Source organism: Psammomys obesus, unplaced genomic scaffold, assembly GCF_907164565.1.
Source record: "Psammomys obesus unplaced genomic scaffold, mPsaObe1.curated_primary_1811, whole genome shotgun sequence".
Taxonomy (NCBI): Eukaryota; Metazoa; Chordata; class Mammalia; order Rodentia; family Muridae; genus Psammomys; species Psammomys obesus.
Genome location: NW_026585504.1, coordinates 28559351 through 28579273, shown reverse-complemented (window position 1 = coordinate 28579273; position 19923 = coordinate 28559351). Strand labels below are relative to the sequence as shown.

The following is a 19923-nucleotide window of genomic DNA, read 5'->3' as shown; positions in this document are numbered from 1 at the left end:
ACACACACACACACACACACACACACACACACACACACACACACACAAGACAAAATAGGTTTTAGAAAGAGATCAAGGTTTTCCATAAACTTTTGAACTCACCAGGAACATGCACAGGAGGGCATTGATGAGGGATGGGGTTGGTCAAGCCGTTCATGTCTCCTGGGTTCATTATTAGATCGCACAGCTCGTGTTATTATCTCTAACATTATGTATGCCGATCACTTCATTGTGTTTGCCACCGGATTCCAAGGAATCATTTTTATGGGGACCTGTTCTACACTTTTTTCCCCCTCTGTTTCCTGACGAGCTTGTCTCTTTGGGTATAAATGAAAACACTGAAAATTAATTTCTTGAAATAAATGTTTCAAAATTAAAAATTAATTAAAAAATTAAATTAAAAAAAAAAGAGAGAGAAAGTGGAGAAGGAGGAAGAGGAGAACATCGAAGTGAGAAGATTCCTAGTGGTGATTGTCAGTTACGAGTTGGCAGGGTTCCTTCCTTCTTCTTCTATTTTTTTTTTTAATAACATAAGTGAAACTGCACTGGGGTGGGTCTGGCTGCGTCTGCCCTGTGCAGAATCACTTGGGAACTGTCCAGCAAACTATCTCTTGAAGAACAGCATGGTGTTAATACCGGGAGCCAGCGCAAGGCAGAGACAAAGGACCCCTTTGCTCTTCACCAATAGGCCAACTGTTAAAAGATTAAAGTGTTGTGGAGATAACAAGAATTTAGGCGCTGGCAGCAGGTGCTTTACAAAGAAGCAGTTGGCAGCGTGGGTCTTCTGTCTAATTCCAGTCAAAACAATCTCCTGCCCAGATACAGAGGGGAGTTTAGAGTAGGATGGCAACTCAGAGTGAGGAGGTTGAGGAGGAGTGCTGCTTTAAACACTGAACCCTGCGGAGGATGGCTTAGCAGAATATAGTTTAGCATTGTTCAGAACCCGTGGGGGATTCCCTGCTAGAGCCCAGCCTGGCTATCTGGGGAAATCCACAGCCAAACACTGTGAGTCAGATCTGCTTATGTGCTGAGAAGCGACCACAAAGGGCGTTTGAAACTTTCATATCTTCACAGAAGAATCCTACGACATTTTCCCCTCGTAAGAAAGATCTCTCTTTTCTTACAGAATAATCGTTATAATGTGACCCTCTGTGATTGCTTGAACAACTTAAAATATTGCCTTATGAATTATTGTTTAATTTGTATATTAAAAAGCGTGTTACTCAGTAAATATATAGTGTCGTTGAACTTGTAAACTTTTTGCCATCAGAAAGTAAGTTAAATCATTATTAAAGTAGAGCCATTTATCATGCTAAAAGTGTATGTTGGCATAGCTCTATGAGCCTATATATATATTGCTATTTAAAAGCTGTAATTACTTGAGAAAAATGTTCCTATAATTTAGGAAGTAAATTTTATTAAGTGTGAAATAACAGAGTTTCTACAGGTGACATGAATGGCTAGGAATTAAATAATCAAGTCTACACAAGACATGCTGGAAGGTGCGAAATGCCTTCTACATATATAATGTGATAAACAATGCAGGTTGTGATCTGATAATGATCCCAGGAGATGTGGATGGCATGCCTCCTCCATCAAGCTCAAAAGTCTCAGTTAATGTGGTTTTATTCTCAGGAGAGCATCTGACTCCTGTTCACTCCCCCTGCCTTTGTTGTCTCTGTAGGTCTCTGATGTCTCCCCATGGGATTATCAGCCTTACTAAAACCTGCTGTGATCTAGACCTTGGTGAAAGCGTTCACCGTCTCCCTGCTGTTTGCCCAACTCTGTGGCCTTCACCTGATGCTTTCTGTAGTTTGGCCAAATTTACCTTTTAAGTCTACTGAGAAATTCTAAGATACACAGACTAAAATTACTTTGCTTTTGATATCATCTTGCTCTTTAATTTTGTTACCAGCTCCTTCCTCCAAGGGCTACTCCATATTACTCTTTCAGGATAGTTCATTTTTATCTTTATAACAAAAATGAGCCTATTATTTTAAATGCCTCTAACACAACTTTATTATTTATATGGTGTTCAACATGAAATTATGTGTATGTGTGTGTGAGAGAGAGAGAGAGGGGGAAGAGAAAGAGAGAGAGACACAGAGAGAAACAGATAGAGAGAGCCTCTACAATATGTTTTTTTAAGGCATGAAAAATATTTTATACTATCCCATGCCACACACTGTCAATCAAACATATGAATTGAACTACATGAGGCTGAGCACTGGTTTTTGAAGACACTCAGTCAGAAAACCTAATGTTCTGGCAGGCTTCATTTAGTTTGACTAAGTGTGTGGAAGAATGTTCATTTTGTTTAGACCACAAATTCAAAGTGTATCCCTCTCCACATGATACAGGTGGGTCCCTGTATCGTTCCTTATGCCTCTGTTTCAAACAGAAAGGACAGTTCCCCAAGAAGTGAAGTGAATAGCAGCGATCAGAGAGTGTCCTGGCCGGCAGGCAGCATGTGGCTGACCACCAAGGTACCTAAGATTATCTGCTCTTGCCAAATGACTTTTTGTTTGCTGCCATGTTGGGTTGCTCCAGCCTTTGGGGGTCCTTTTGAAGATAAGTATTCAAACGAAAGCCTGTTAAACTGCTGACTATTAAAATGTTTTTTTTTCTGCTCTTGGTATTGTCTAGCGCAAAAGATCTATGTAGATGCTCACTGGGCATTCAGTACACTTTTAGATAGTCTGATTAGTTACTTCTCAGAGTATACTTAAAGCGAACACAGAGCTTTATGAGCCCCACAGACTGGTCATTTTCATGACAGGTGTCTTAGTCTTCACTGTTGATCTTTACCAGCTCAGCATCATTGGGACTGATAGATTAACACTGTGTTGTGACTTTTCATACCGTCTTTCCAGGGCACTTTTAAAAGAAAATTCTCAGCATAAGTGGGAACAGTTTATAGATCTGTGTAGAAAATACTTATTTTTTTCTTTATTCTTTTATAATTGGATATGACACATGAGGAAATAAAATTCTCTCTGACCCTATTGACTATTAAAATACACTTTTTTTAAAGTCAACTTTTAAAAAATAATTTATTTGATTTTTATTTTATGTGCATTAGGGTAAAGGTGTCAGATCCGTTACAGACAGTTGTGAGCTGTCATCTGGGTGCTGGGAATTGAACCTGGGTCCATTTGGAAGAGCAGCCGGGGCTCTTAACCACTGAGCCATCTCTCCAGCCCCTAAAGTACACTTTTTAATATTTTATCTTGTATCTGTCCTTTCATTTTCCTTTGCCACCATTTACAACAGGATGCTCTTCTGCTATCTAAACGTTTCTGGTTATGTGAAACCATCCAATTAAGTTTGATGACACTTAATTTGTGGTGATGGGGAAGGACATTGAAATTATGTCTCACATAAAGTCCTGGGTTGCCCTTGGTTATTTTATGATTCTCTGATAGACAAAAAGAAACATAAAATTGAGATATGAAGGCATTAAGACATAATGTTCATTTCAGATAATAAAGTAGAACCATCTCTGGTGAGACATTCTACTGTCCGTACCCAACCTTTAGACTCTGTTAACCACTTGTTCTTTCTACATTGTTGTCATTATTATATTAACATTTTATTTCTGTTGGTGTTAGAATATGACTGAGAAAGCAACAGGAAGAGGAGGGATTTGTGTTAGTTCATGGCTTTTCAGGTCCAGCCCATGGTCAGCTGGCCCCTTAGCTAAGACAAGACAGAACATCGTGATTGAAGGACAGCTGCTTGGCTCATTGCAGTCAGGAAAGAGAGACAGGAAGGGACCAGGGACTACACTTACCCTTCAAAAGCAAGTCTAAGGGAACTGCTTCTCCCCCTAAATTGTAGCTCCCAATGTCACATTAAACGATGAATCCGCCAATGGACTTATCCATAGGTTGGATCAGAATCTTTTGATCCAGTCACATTTCAGTAACTGGATCCCCAAGTGGGGACCAGGCCTTACACATGAGCCTTTTGACATTTCATATAAAATCCATAGCACTTCCATAGTTTAAGAAAAAAAATGGAAAAAAAAAAAAAAAGAAAGCATGGCTCGTAACAACAAGGGAAGGAAAGTTGGTCTATATAACTTTATAAATTAAGCTTTTCTTCTGGATTATAAGACCCTGCTTTGTATCCAATCAATCTGTGAATATGCAGGGAATATCTTACTCCCAGCCCTGCCACTGAATAGCTGGGTGGCTGCCACCTAGCTAATCACATCTGACATTTAGACTTAGGACTTCTTATTGTAAATGAGACATAATGGGAGGTCCTTTTCTAAATTCCATCTTCTGTAATTTCATAGTATTATGTCTAGAACTTCCCTGTACTGTACAACTATATAACATTTTCTTAAAATGATTAAAATTCTTGCCCAAAGGGTCCAGGTTTCCTAGAATCCCTTGTGAGATCTAGAGAAATTTATCTGGGTACACCAAGGCATAGTTTTTTACTTTAACTGTAAAATGGGGTTAGTTGTGCCTACCTTTCAGTTAAGTCAATGTAGAAATTAGGAAGGAAGCATGGTGTTGAAGCACAGCATCTGATATGAAGAATGCTCAACAATAGCTTTCTTTCCCTTTGGAAGTTTTTCCATTTTCTGTATAGACAAACACGTGTAACCACACAGAGATTGCACGTGCTTTATTTCAACCCAAATCATCTAGAGATAATTTTGCTGAGTCACCACATGTTTCTCTTTTACACAACAAAAATTGGAAGAAAGAAAAGTTGAATACAGGAAAGGAAACAACAAAACATAACAATGTACATAGATGCCTCTTCTTTCCCCCTTTTAACGAGTCTTTTTCTGTGCTATAAGACAAATTTGGAATTCCATAAAGCTCCAGTAGGTTTGCATAAATCTCTCAGCTGTTGAGACTCCTTTAAAAATGGACTAATTCACTAAGTTGGAAAATCATTAAACAGCCATTTACATAATATTTTCAGTTAATTTCCTTGGCAGAGAATTCTTGCATTTAAGACAAAGTGGTCATGGACCGCAGTACAGTTTTAACCCATGGTATTAAGACCCAGAGTAAAACTTTAAATTGATATGAAGGTTGAGGATTTGTTTCCATCCTCTCAGTTCACTGCACGTGTTTCCCTGTGCATACAGATTTCAAGTAAGCTCTGTAGTTATAACTCTAGCAAGTGACACGTGATGGACCCTAGTCACGACACTGTGAAATATGCACAGAAAAGGAGGACAAATGAAGATATCAAGGTCTGTTTTATTTTGCGCTCAACTGTAAAATGCCACCCTTGTAGGACAGAGGATCGCTGCTTCTGAGCAGGGCTCACTGACTGCTGAGTTGTGAGTAGTACTACACTTTGAGCCACTGTTAATATCCAGGGTTATCCAGGCATAATGACCTCACTATTTGTGACACGTTGTTGAATTTTCTGGTCCTTTTAACTTATTTAGACCTTTTTCTCCCTTCCCTTTCATTGGAAGACTGGGATGATCCTGAGCAGAACGATAACTCAGGGCTGCCTGGCTATTGGTCATTCAGTCGGAGTGAAGACCACCAAAGGAACATCACTGGAAGGATATAAATTACTGCTCCAAAAAAAAAATAAAAATAAAAAGGTAATGCTTATGAGCGATCTGGCTCAAAACAACAACTACTGACTTTGCAAATTCTAGGCAGGCATATTGAAATGCTTTTTTGGCTTATATAGAATAATCACGAAGCATTTAAATTTTACATTGTTACTATTTTATTCTAGAAGAACGATGAAAATCTATGCCACTTAGTTTGGTGGTATGCCAAAAAGAGAAATGTTAACTTCAGATGTATTTATTAGTCAACAAGCCATGGGAGCTTTACTCAGTGAGCGTCAGGATTCATTATTTTATGTCTATTTTTATTACAAATTAGAAAACTTTGATTAGCAACTGTGTTCTTAACCTTTACTTCATCTTTTTGAACATGGAACCTCAAACTGTGACAGTAAAATTATGGAGATGGAACAATGGTTGACTTGAAAAAGACTACAAGCAAGCTCTGTTTATCATATTATTTTCTTACAGACAATATGGTTAGAAAGTTTTTAAAAATAGAAGTTTAATCATTTAATTAAAAAATAACACTGAGGAGGAAAGCTGATTTACATCAGAAGTATTGTTTCTAAGTTTCTCTCTCTCTCTCTCTTTCTTTCTTTTATTTAGGACAAGATCTCTCTATCATCTAGCTCTGTTTGTCCTGGAACTCACTATGTAGACCAGGTTGGCTTCAAACTCACAGAGATCTTCCTGCCTCTGTCTCCTGAGTGCTGAGATTAAAGGCGTGCACCATCATCCCCAGCACCAATCACATTTGATTTAACTTAATATTGACAAGAAGAGGGCTTGTTGCATGTTAGTTCCTAGAGAGTCATAATTTAGATATTTTGGCTGGATAAGGATGCTCATAGAGATGAAGCCAGAATCACGATACTTTAGGCCTCAGGAGGCTGGCCCAGCTGTGAATACAGAAACTGCCACATGAAAAGCAGTCTGTCCAGCAAGAATAAAAATACCACACAGTCATTAGAAACACAATGTTCAGAGTCAGGTTCCCAGGTGTAAACCAGAGTTTCCTGCATGGCTCACTCTCACTATAACCGTGCACTTCTGCCCCAGATACTATTCTAACATCTCAGTATTGCATTGCTACATTTAAATCTCACTGCAGTCTGGTAAGGCAATTATCATGATTATCTGCACTGAAGTTCAGAGACAAATCATTGTTCAAGGTCATCCCTATCATGTGGCTGCACAGGAAAACAAACTCAAGCAGCCAGCATCTAACCTCAAAATGGATTTTTAGTCATGACACTAAACTGTTTAATAGTAGAAGGTCAAATCGAACAATTGACAGCGAGTTTTAATGTAGAAACAGAACACCTTAGTGCTTGAGGAGAGGAAAAGGCACGCAGGAAAAAGAAATAGGTTTTTTTTTAAATCATTCATTTTTTTTTTCATAATGAGATTTCTTTAATTTGCATTTTGTCAGGCCAATCGCTTTTCTCTTTTAGCTTTTGCAGCTATGTCTTACATTATAACGAAGCTTGATTGATTTAAATTCTGTCTCTGTCTCCACCGCGCTGGGAGCACACGTACGCATCATGATGCCTGCCTTTTTACGTAGGTGTTAGGGATCAAATTTGAGTCCTCATGGTTGCATGGAAGCAGTTTACTAACTGAGCCATCTTCCTAGCTATGCGAAGATATTCTTTTCTTCTTCTGTGGAAATGTTTAGATGTGCACAGTGCATTTTAATTTTATCTCCCCCCCCAGTCTTTTCCTCCAATTCCATCCTCCTCTCTTTCCCAAATGAATTTCCTATCTCGTTAGCCCTATTTTTTTTTTTTTTTGATAACTCATTGAGGCCAATCAGTGCTGTCTATGTGTGCTTGACTGTGGGTCAGCCTGTCAGCTGACAACCTGTCAGTGGCCACCCCTTAAAGAAAAATGACCCTTTTTCACGTAGTCACCATCAACTGTCAACATCTCTTCAAGTAGGGAGAGTGGTCTCCGTGCTGGCATTTGTGACTGGCTTGATCTTGAGGTAACCACAGAAGTTCTGAGTTCATGTGTGTGTCAGCCATGTATATCCAGAGGATGGTCTTTCCTTTCAGAAAATCCTCTGGCTTTTCTATTCTTTCTGTCTCCTCTTATACCATAATTTTGAGCATTAGTGCGTGGATGTTTCTATAGATATTCCTTCTGTGTCCAGACATGCACAGCTGCTTATTCTCAGCACTTTGAACAGTTTATGAATCTCTGTTTTAACCACTGCAAGAAGAAGCATCTCTCCCCAACGCTGAGAACTGCACAAATAAAAGCATAAATATTTAGAAGGCAATTTGATAGCATGATTACTTAGCGAAGCACCATTAAAGGAATTCCCCTTGGGCCTGTGACTTTCCTAGCCAGGGTTTTTGACCATGTTTACAGCAGAAGGGATGAACTCCCTCTAACTGAACAGACCTCACATTCAATCAAGAGTGGTTGGTTACCCATACAGTCTTGTCACTATTGTACCAGTGAATATAACTTTCCTGGTAGGTCTTATTTGAAGCATTTATAATCCAGCATTATGTACGACCATGACCATTGGAATCTTTTCTCCTACAGTACAAGTCTAGCACCTTTCAACACCATGAAAGCTATACAGGAGGGAGAGAGTTTCCTGATTAAAGGAGATTGAACTCTCTGTGTCTGCATCCCTGAAGACATTCTTGTTAAGGGAACTGCATAGCAATTAGAATAGTCTATATTCTAGCAATAAAGCAAATCTCAACAAATATAACAGAATTCAACTAAGATAAAATTTATTCTTTGACCATAATAGGGTTAACTTATAAGTCAATAGCAGAAAGGCTAGCAATTAGCTCAATGGTAGGTTGTATAGATTGAATCCCTAGCATATATTCAAAGAAGAAAAAAGAAAAGAACTCAATAGCAGAAAGATTTCTGAGACACCCCCAAATACTTGGACATAAAATAAAACTTTTCTAAGTACTCCAAGCATCAAAGGCAGCATTAACATGTAAATTTTTGATAGGTATTTTGAACTTATTGAAAATAAAACACAAAGGTGGGCCTACAATGAAGCGCTATCATGAATCTAATAGCATATCTAACATTTAAAAGACTGAATTAGAGTATTAATGAATAAGGCTCTTACCATCGTTAGGTGATAGAAACAGAAAAGAATATGAGCAGTTTGAGAGCTAGCAGTTATATTTTACAGAATGCAAACATTTCTCTACTCCATGGCCTAGCTATCCTACTCTGAGGAATTTACCCAAAGGGGGAAAAAAAAAAAGTATGTGTTCCTACAAAGACTTGTACATGGATGTTCACAACAGCTTTACTCCAAAAGATGGTAACTACAGATAACCTAAAGGAATATCTACATGGGAAAGATAAACAAATTATCTTTTCCAAAGAATGATGCCCATCGATAAAGAGAATCAATTCTTGGTTATGCAACACTAGGGATAGGATCTCAAAGGAATTATGCTAACAAAAAGCAAAAATTGCCCATACTGCTTAACTTCATTCACATGCAATTTAAATAAATGCTCAAGAATCTAGAATGATAAAATGCAGGTCAGTGGCTGACTAGAGATAAGGGAGTAGGGAGAGACAGCAGGACGGATTTTCAAAGACTAGAGCTGGAGAGTTGGTTGCTTTTCAGGAAGCCCTAGATTTAATTTCCAGCACCCACATGACAGCTCACAATTGCCTGTAACTTCAGTTTCCAGGGGATGCGGTGCCCTCTTCTGGCCTCGGTGGGCACTGTGGGCTCATGGAACATAGACATATATATAAAACAATAATATAAAATAACAATAAAATAATAAATATAAAATAATAATAATAAAAAGTTTTCAAAGATGTGCTAGGAAACTTTAGGGGTGATTTCTGGGAAGGGGTGAAAGACATAGAAATGTTCATTATTATGACTGACATAATGCTTTCAAAGGTATTTACATATTTCAAATATTTGATATTTTAATCTTTAACTACATGCCTGTCAATCATACAGTTGACATATTCTAGGAAAATTGTTTCCAAACAAAGCTGCTTGAAAAAGAAAACCTAAAATTCAAGCTAACAAAATAAACAAAAATTGAAAATAAGTAGAGGTAAGTGAGTTATCATTATGTTGAAGAAAGAAAGAGCAAGAACATGAAAGAGAGAGAGCACGAGAGAGTGAGAGCGAGGGAGAAAAAGAGAGGAAGACAGAATGAAAGCGAGACAGAGGCGGAAAAAGACAGAGAGACAGAGAGATCTGACTGACAGCCACGGTCTGAACAACAGCTGTTTGGGAGGTTCCTGTCTGATGCCCAGGATTCTGCCTGGTTACTGTGGACTGTGAAAACAGAGCATCATCTGACTGATTGATCTGAGCCTACCCAGGTCTCCTTCCTGCTATGGTCAGGATGGTGAGACAGTGGAGCCGAAGGTCAGAGGAGACGTCAGTTTATAAAAACTGAAGCAAATTTGGAGAGGTAGAAACAGGAGGATCAGAAATTCAAGGTCATCCTCCAGGACATAGTGAGCTTGAGGTCAGTCTAAGATATATTAGATCCTGTCATTGAAACAGAACTGCTGTTTACAAGAATGATTTTATAATCTAGAAGAGAATGAAGAACAAGAAGGAGGGAGGGTGGGACAAGAGTAGATAATTAGGAGGAAGGAAGGATCTTACGCACAAAAGAATACCATTTGCCTTTTTACTGACTCAATTTGGAAACTGGGTGAGGAGCAATTGGACAAATCTGTTTCAAGGTCAGAATAGCAGTACATTTGTAAAACTCCAAAGTATATATTTTTAAAAATATCAATAGGCCCAAGATATTTGGAGGTTACCTTATACATGCCTATGTGTGTGTGTGTGTGGGGGGGGTTGTATATATATATATTTTTTTTTTTTCCAAATACATCTTTACCCAAGAATCTAAAGTACCTCTTTGACTTACATTCTGAGGCACTCACAGTTCATTATGAATAACAATAAATATCTTGTGACAACCACTCCCAGAGACAAGTTTTTTTTCGCTTCCTCTCCTATGAAGTCTAATATGATTTCAACAAAGGCTAGGAATCAAAATGAAGCCTTTTGTAAGCTAAAAATAATAGAACTGGCATTTAAAGCAGCAGCCTGACAACTTGCAAAGAATACTGTAAACATATCAGGCCTCATGTGCAGCTCTGGCGCGCTTGCTGTCAGTCATCTTATTCATATTCACGAAAAAAGGCTGCACTTATTTTCTTTTAATATACTTTTTCTATTCTGTGTATCTGACCATTAGTGGATGAAAGCCAAACCAGCATCATTACCAGGTGGACCCAAATAATCTAAAGTCACAAGAGACGCTTCATTTCAAGGACATTTGCAACACCTTACAGATAAAATGGAGCCCAAGCTGTTTTTCAGGCTATCACTAAAAACTGATGTTACCTTGTTTTCAGGATATGTGAAAAAAAAAAAAATAGTGTTAGAAGATCTTCCTGAATTTTCTTGAGAACTTTGGTAGCTCCAGATTTAACATTTTGTCATGACACCAACCAGGCTTGACAGAGCTGTCCAGATTACATATATGTACTTCAGTTTGCTATGTTCTTAGCCATTTCCTAAAGTGGTGTGTTCACACAGCTTCAGCCTGTGCCATGCATTTCTAGTACCTGTCTGGTTCTCAAAGGGTTTTGAACTTGCTGTTCTTGTTCACAGAGTAAGGGGACCACTGGGGATGTTGAAGAGTACCTGATGTCTTCTTCGATCTGTGCTCTTCTGAGTCAGAATAAACAGGCTAAATTCTCCACTTTGCAGATTGAAAGGGTCTGTAAAGAAGGCTGCAGTATCCAATATGAAACTATCTTTATTGTTCCCCTTACTTTGGCATTACTATTTCAGTTGTAGGTATATGCATGCATCTACTGTTTTTTTTTATTTTAATTTTTATTTGTTACAATTTATTCACTTTGTATCCCAGCTATAGCCCCTCCCTCCTCCCAGTCCTACCTGTTCTCCCTCTTCTCCCCCTATAACCCCTCCCCTAGACCACTGATAGGTGAGGTCCTCCTCCCCTTCCATCTGACCCTAGCCTATCAGGTCTCATCAGGACTGGCTGCTTTGTCTTCCTCTGTGGCCTGGTAAGGCTGCTCCTCCCTCAAAGGGAGGTGATCAAAGAGCCAGCCACTGAGTTCATGTCAGAGACAGCCCCTGCTCCCCTTACTAGGAAATCCACTTGGAGACTAAGCCGCCATCAGCTACACCTGAGCAGGGATCCTAGGTTATCTCCATTATGGTTCTTGGTTCTTGCTGCCCAACATTTACCAAGACAGGTTAACACACACCGGATATCTCTGAACACAGCCAAAGAGTATAGCTGTGTAACTATAGGTTATGGCATCAAGCTTACCAATAACTGTCATGAAGCAGTAATAGAAAATTGCCCATGTTTGATTTCATAGCATGGGTTGCTTAGCTGATTTACTACTTTAAGTAGTCCTCCTTATGGATTACAGTTATAAGTCCTCCTTATCAGTTAGGAAGTGATGAGATGTTCTCCATCTGAACGGTGGCCTCGGGCTACTTTGTGGCATCCACTATCTATCTGATGAGTAGAATAGCTCAGCATGTGCACAAATGGCTGAAATAGACTGACGGTTCTATATCCACTCCACAGATACTTATGCCATTTGAATAGACACATACTCATCAACAATCAGCAGAGTGATAATTGTTAGACTTCCTGAGACGAATCTGAAAACTTGAAATAGTGACTTCTTGGGAAGTCACTTTTTTTTTCTCAGAAAAGAAAGAGTTTGAAGAGCTTCTCCTCTAAATCCATCCTTTATAGTGGGAGATAGTATCATTGCTAGTACAATGGGTTTCACTTCTAGAAGCCTTGGAGCCTGTGTGATAAGATCAAGGACTAGAAGAAAGGCCTTTCAACCTTCCCTCAGCCTCTGCTGTGTTTATGAGTGTTTCATGGACAGAGAACATCTCAGTTTATCCCCCTTTCTCACTATTGATGCTGTTATTGCTATACTATTATTGCCTTTATTTATCCTAGAAAGTCTTTCAAGCTTGATGTTTATTGACAAGGAAATGAAACTCCAGCATATTGTTCTATAACTTATTCTAATATTATCAACATGCATTGCATGCTGGATCTAAATTTAAGTTTTAATTCTTTTTGTTGTTTTTAATTTTAATTATGTAAGTTTTTGTTTGTCCATGTGTGAGTGTTTTCACAGGAGAGCAGAGGCCGGAAGAAGGTGTTGGATTTTCTACCCCTAGAATTGAGAGGCAGTTGTGAGCAGTCACAGTGGTTCTTGGGAACTCGATGTGGGGTCCTCTGCTCTTAACCTTGAAGCCAGCTCTTTAACCCTCTAAATTTGACTTTTAAAGATATATACAAAATTTCTTGAAAACAAAAATGCAATTTTATGCATAAAATTTTTGTTTTGTGAGTAAATTGGTAGAAATTAGAAGATACCTCCTCCTCTTACCAGTGTGACACTACCTGGTAGTCTTGCTTTTTTAATGACCTCAATATAACTTAAAGGTATTATATGCTAATTTGAGGTTCCCCATAGAAATACTATCAGCAGAATCTCAAGTCTTACTGATGATATAAAGCTACATGTTTTTACTAAAATTGATGAGGCAGATGTGTGCTCAAACCAAGTTGAAGTGGTGACAAAATATTACCAAAACTAGGAAACTGGCACCCCTTTCAGAACTGTTTCTTAATTGCTCTTCTGGGCTGTATCCTATAGTCTTTAACACCACGGTGGATTTAAAGATTCCCTAAACAGACAAAAAAATAATTTAAAAATGTTTTCCACAATGGCTTTATTATGAGTTTTAGGGTAGGGACACTCTGCTATGTCATATACTTATCTACTAGAAAAAGAAAGTAGAACCCTACTCTCCTGTCCCGTGCTGAAATTGGGATTATCTCTGAGCACAGCTGTGAATTTCTGTTTCTATAGCTGACTGACTGTGGGTATGTTTCCTATTATGTTTACTGTTCTTGGGAAAAGGTACCATGATTTTAAAAGCCAAAATTAAAACCATATTTTATTCTCAAGCCCTCACTGTAAATTTTTTAAAAAGTAAAGCTTTACATTTTATAGGTTTTGATAGTTTGCAGTGAAGTATTAGGCGCTGATTGCAGGCGATGTACTTTGAAAATTTATACATTTCATTTGCTCTTAAATATGTTCACAATAATTTATGCAATGGCAAGGGTGGCCCATAAGCAATAAAATTTTACTGAGTTCTGACTCATTATAAATATGTTCTAAAATTGATTACAACATAGCGTATTTTCAACAAAGCAATATAGCAACACTGTTTTGTAATTCAATTTTTTTATTTTTTAATTTATGCACGAATATTGTATTTACACCATTTCCTCTCTCAAATTTATATTTCCTCAAATTTATGACCTCTTCTCCTATAACTATTCTTGTTACATGCATACATCCGAACATATACACATTAATGAGTCTTTAGGGTTGCTCATATGTACATGTCTTTAGGACTGACCACTTTGGATTGGATAATCTAGCAGGGGCTCAACCTTAGAGAAAACAGATTCCCCCTCTGCAGCCATTCACTATTTATAGCTCTAACTGGGGAGAAGAGGGGTAGGTAATACAGAGGGAGAAGGAGGATAGAGAGATAAACAATACTAAGGATGTTTGAAAAGGCCATAGGGAGATATGTTATTTTATAACCATACTTAAAACACATATATAGCACATATGTGTGATTATTAGCTTTTTAAAATGTTACAGTAGCTGGGCAGTGGTGCCCCGTGCCTTTTATCCCAGTACTCGGGAGGTAGGCAGGTCTCTGAGTTCAAGGCCAGCCTGACCTACAAGGCAAGTGCCAGGATGGCCAGGGTTGCACAGAGAAACCCTGCCTCAAGAAAACAAACAAACAAACAAACAAACAAACAAATAAAATCAGAACTCTAACAGAATAGAAGTTCAGTGAATTGTACAGTTTTGGGCTCTGGTTAATTTCAGTGTGTCATTTTTTTTTTTTTTTTGCAACATGTTTTCTCCAAATAAAGTTTAAAATAAAAATAAAAATTTCTAACTTCTAAGTTTTATAATCTTTAACCAATAGTATTGTTTTAAAACAGTTTCTATATTTATTACTTATTTCTGTACTTGTTACTATTTATACAGTATTGTCATCTTAAACAATATTTGGATTAAGTTGTTAAAATATGAGGATTGTCAGTATGGGGGAAAAACTTCCAGAATGGAATATTTGGTGAGTATTTTAACATATTGTACTAATGTATTTATAAGTGTATTGAGCTGCATTATATTCAGATTATAGCCAGTGATGCTGTTATTTACTCAGCTTCAAGTGCCGTGAAATGGCTACTGTTATGGGCTTCTAGTCAAACTGAGACACTGACATCTAGAACCATTGTACACTATCTATTGCTGTCATTCTGACCAGCCCATCTTACCTTTCTGCAGCTCGCCTTATTGTCTATAAAGAAAGATGAGAATAAGGTAATGTCTCCTCAGTTCTATTCAAAAATTCACATTCTGTGTACTGCCTCTTGGGTGTCCTATTATTATTGAGATGATCATTCTAGTTTCCGGCTCTAATAAGTGAGACTCAAATAAGAAAGCTTCTTGTTTACTTTTCTGTGGAGTGTTATTCAAGAAACTCTAGAACGATGGCCCCTCAGTACCTCCACTGCCCACCTGAGGCTGAAATTGAGCAACAATTAAGTTGGTTTAATGCTTGAAGTTGGAATTCCTGTTTGGTGAGAATTTGCCTTGAAAATTAGTTCATTAACATACTATGTAAGGATTAGAACACTTTATGTTTTCTCACATCTGTGCTCCCCTCTTATCCATTTAATTTCATTTTATAGGGCTGGTATGCAGTTTAGTTTTGGAAAAGACTTGCCTGGCATGCATGAAGACCCCTAGCTTGGTCCCCAGCACCCCCAATAACCGGGAAAGGAAAATACGTCATTCTCTTTTAATAGTGTCATGGTCCTCTTATTCAGCCCAGTTTTCTGGAGTGGACCAGACTCTCTAACCACCACTCTGTCGATATGATTCACCTGAGTTCTTCCTTTATAATATACTCTATATAATATATAACATAAAATACAGTGTTATCATATTATAACACAGTATAAGAAACCAAACTATTTCTTTACTGTACAGACTTCCCTTTGATATGTGAGGATTGTTTTTGCATGGTCAGATGCTCACGGGCATCAGCTGGCTGTGCAGCCATGCGGTTCAGTTTTCACACTGACCAGGAGTTGGCGGAGTTAGTGTTGGCCTCCATGGGGTAAGGTCCCATTGCCAACCTCAGTGTCAGGAGCATAGGTTTGGTAATTGTGAAATCAGCTTCCAGAGATTGTGGCTGGGGAGCCTTGGAACCGGGAGGAGCCAGCCAGGGGTAAAAGTGGGGAGGAAGTGTGTCTAAACCTTGGAAATCTCATTCTGAGATGGAGCAGGAGAAGGACTGCCACCTCGCCTCCCCGGCCTGGGGCCTGCATGTCCCGGCCATGTAGCCCTGTGCCCCCATTCTTCCCCCCTGGAGGAGGTCACATAGCGGGTAACCAGGTTAAACATCCTCTCTCCGTATAAGGTCATATCCAGCAGCTCCAGGAATTCCTTCTCAAGCAAATGAGGCATCCCTAGCACAGGGGCCCCCAAAGTCCCTGCCTACCCCCAAAAGGTTTTAGTAGTCTTTGTTCCCACACCCCCCATTAAACAATCTATCTCGCTGAAGCTGTCAACCGAGACATCTGTTTCTCACTGTGCCCACAGCTTCTTGAGGTCTCCCTCACCCCAGCGGTTCCCACCCCACTTTCCCTCTCAGGATTCACTGGTCGCAGCCACCAGCCAGTTGCACTGCCATAGGCAGGGGAAAAGAGCCAGAGTGGCACAGAACTTATAGGGACACTTGACACCATTTGTTCATTTATTACAAAGGACACACAAAAATGGCAACAGGCAGTCAGAGCTAGATGAGACAATGCTTCAAGGGTCCCAGGTCCAGGAGCTCCTGGTTTGTGGATCCATGTACATCAACCTCCTGATACATGGGTGTGCTTACAAATCCTGCAGTGTAGAGTTTTTGTGTGAAGGCATGATTAATTGATAACACATTTTACAGTGTTTTCTTTTGCTTCCCAGTAGTTTGGAGTGAAGAGAAAAGTCTATGCTTCCATTACTTTATTGTGTTCCTTTTTCTCCTTCCATGCACCACTCCTATTCCTTCCAACCCTCCAACAGTAGGTAGAAGAGAAAGAAGGATAGAGGGGAAAGAGGGTGTTGTTATCATTAGACTACTTCCTGTGGACTACGGGCATCAAATTCCTTGGGGCAAATCTGATCTTCATCCTCAGGATATCTCCAGCCAGCAATCCAAAAACCAGCAACCATCAACCATCAACCATCAACCAGCCACCCGCAACCAGCTACCAGCAACCAGCAATCCAAAAACCAGCAACCAGCAACCAGCAACCAGCAACAGCAGCAGCGGCAATAACAGCCACTACCTCTCTTTTTTTTAAAATTTTTATTTAATTTTTTATTTTTTAAATTTTTTATTAATTACACTTTATCCATTTTGTATCCCCCCATAAGCCCCTCCCTCCTCCCCTCTCGATCCCACCCTCCCTCCCCTTTCTGCATGCATGCCACTCCCCAAGTCCACTGATAGGGGAGGTTCTCCTCTCCTTTCTGATCTTAGTCTATCAGTTCTCATCAAAAGTGGCTACATTGTCCTCTACCATGGCCTGGTAAGGCTGCTTCCCCCTCAGGAGAAGGTGATCAACGAGCTCCACAAGGAGAGCAACAGAACAAGATAATTTGAACACAGGGGACTTCCCAGAAAATCATACTCCAACCAAGGACTATTCGTGGAGATGACCTGGAACCCCTGCACAGGTGTAGCCCATGGCAGTTCAGTGTCCAAGTGGGTTACATAGTAATGGGAAGAGGGACTGCCTCTGACATAATCTGATTGGCCTGCCCGATACCTCTCTTGGGGCTCTGGCATTTATACATCCTCTGAAGAGTTTCTGGAATTCCAAAAGTAAACTATCGTCAGCTAGCCAAATCATGGCCCATCTAGAGCGGGAGGCAAATCATAGTTAGCTGCTGTGGACAGTTTGAAGCAGCCCAATAAACCACACCTGCTGTTAATTCAAAACATATCCCTATAACAGTTATGTGTTTTTTAAAAAAGAGCCAAAATTATCATTACATTCCACCATGATTTAGTCTTTTAAAGCTAGTAGCCAGCTGTCATCCTGGAGCCAGGAAGACCTGCATCACGGGAACCAAAGCTGCTCTGACACCCAGGAGGTTCCAAGAGATTTTTTTTTTTTAAATTACAATTTATTCACTTTGTATCCCAGCTATAGCCCCCTCCCTCAGCCCCTCCCAATCTGGCCCTCCCTCCTTCTTCTCCTCCTCCCATGCCCCTCCCCTAGTCCACTAATAGGTGAGGTTCTCCTCCCATTCCCTCTGACACTAGCCTATCAGGCCTCATCAGGACTGGCTGCATTGTCTTCCTCTGTGGCCTAGTAAGGCTGCTCCTCCCTCAAAGGGAGGTGATCAAAGAGCGAGCCACTGAGTTCATGTCAGAGACGGCCCCTGCTCCCCTTACTAAGGTACCCACTTGGATACTGAGCTGCCAAGGGCTACATCTGTGCAGGGGTTCTAGGCTATCTCCATGAATGGTCCTTGGTTAGAGTATCAGTCTCAGAAAGACCCCTGTGCTCAGATATTTTGTCTCTGTTCGTTCATCTCCTTGTGGAGCTCCTTTCCCCTCCAGGTCTTTCTGTCTCCCCCTTCTTTTATAAGATTCCTTGCACTCTGCCCAAAGTTTGGCTATGAGTCTCAGCATCTGCTCTAATACCCTGTTGTGTAGAGTCTTTCAGAAGCCCTCTGTGGTAGGCTCCTGTCATATTCCCTGTTTCTCCCTCTTTTGATGTCTGTGCCGTTTGCCTTTCTGAATGAGGATTGATCATCTTACCCAGGGGCCTCCTTCTTGCTTAGCTTCCTTAGGTGTACATATTTTAGTATGATTATCCTATTATATATGTTTAATACTCTGAGATTTCACCTTACACCATCAGAATGGCTAAGATCAAAACTCAAGTGACAACACATGCTGGAGAGGATGTGGTGAAATGGGAACCCTCCTCCATTGCTGGTTGGGAATGTAAACTTGTACAACCACTTTGGAAATCAATCTGGCCCTTTTTCAGACAGTTAGGAATAGTGCTACCTCAAGATCCAACTATACTACTCCTAGGCATATATCCAAAATATGCTCATGTACACAACAAGAACATTTGCTCGTAGCAGCTTTATTCATAATAGCCAGAATCTGGAAACAACCCAGATGTCCCTCAATTGAGGAATGGATACAGAAATTGTGGTACATTTACACAATGGACTACTATTCAGCAATTAAAAACAAGGGAATCATGAAATTTGCAGGCAAATAATGGGAACTAGAAAAGGTCACCCTGAGTGAGGTTCCAAGAGATTTAAGGAATTCTGCATCCAAATCCTGAGGCAGAAGCCCAGTGTTTCTTATTATTTTACAATTGCAAATATCCAGATTTCCTTCCTTACTTCAGGAATTATCCCAGTTCAGTGTTTCCTACATCTGACCCAGAGACCACTTTCTTCTAGATTTCCCCAGATTTTTTTAAGTAGAATGGCATGTAGTTCATGTGGACACAGCTTTCTGGGATTCTGACTTGGGACCGTCGGTACCAAACCTCTGAGATCAGGACTTGGAAATGCTCACTGCTAGTGAGCTCACTGAAGTCTGCACTCATTGAAGTCTAGCTTTTTGCTCTCTTAGCTGTGTGGGTGGGGGGACTCATGCACTAAACTGATTTTGTTTTAGAACAGAGTAGTTCCCAACCTTTGATGTTTCTGTCAAAACTCAGAAGCAGTAGGGAAAGTCCTGTTTAGCATCCTGTTACACTTAATTGAATTAATTTTGTCATAGCGTTGTAAATTTCTTTATATTAATGAATACATGATTAGTTAATTAGGCATGATTAGCTTCATTACACTTCAGCTTTTTTTCTCATTCAGATTTAGTTCAGAATATATGATATGCCTTAACAAAATCTCCCAGCCATTTTAGAAGATCTGCCTGAGGTTCCTATATTTTCCCCATGATATTGTTTTCTGTATAGTCGTCTTTATCCTTAAACACAGCTAAGCTGTTCTCTTTCCCTTTTCAAAGCATTATTTTGGGGAGAAGGTATAGAAATTTCTACATTTTTTGATTCTCTACATCTTTCCATTCTTCCTTCCTTCCCTCCCTCTTTCCTTCCTTCCTTCCTTCCTTCCTTCCTTCCTTCCTTCCTTCCTTC

General features: G+C 39.6%; 1 protein-coding gene across 1 annotated transcript in view; it reads left to right on the top strand.

The window, feature by feature from the left end:
• The window catches only part of Dcdc1 (doublecortin domain containing 1), a 367448-nt gene that overhangs the window by 182142 nt on the left and 165383 nt on the right, over positions 1–19923 (top strand). The window contains 2 exon segments of the mRNA XM_055602817.1: positions 2361–2486; positions 5456–5577. Of these exon segments, the coding sequence (XP_055458792.1) occupies positions 2361–2486; positions 5456–5577 (248 nt within the window).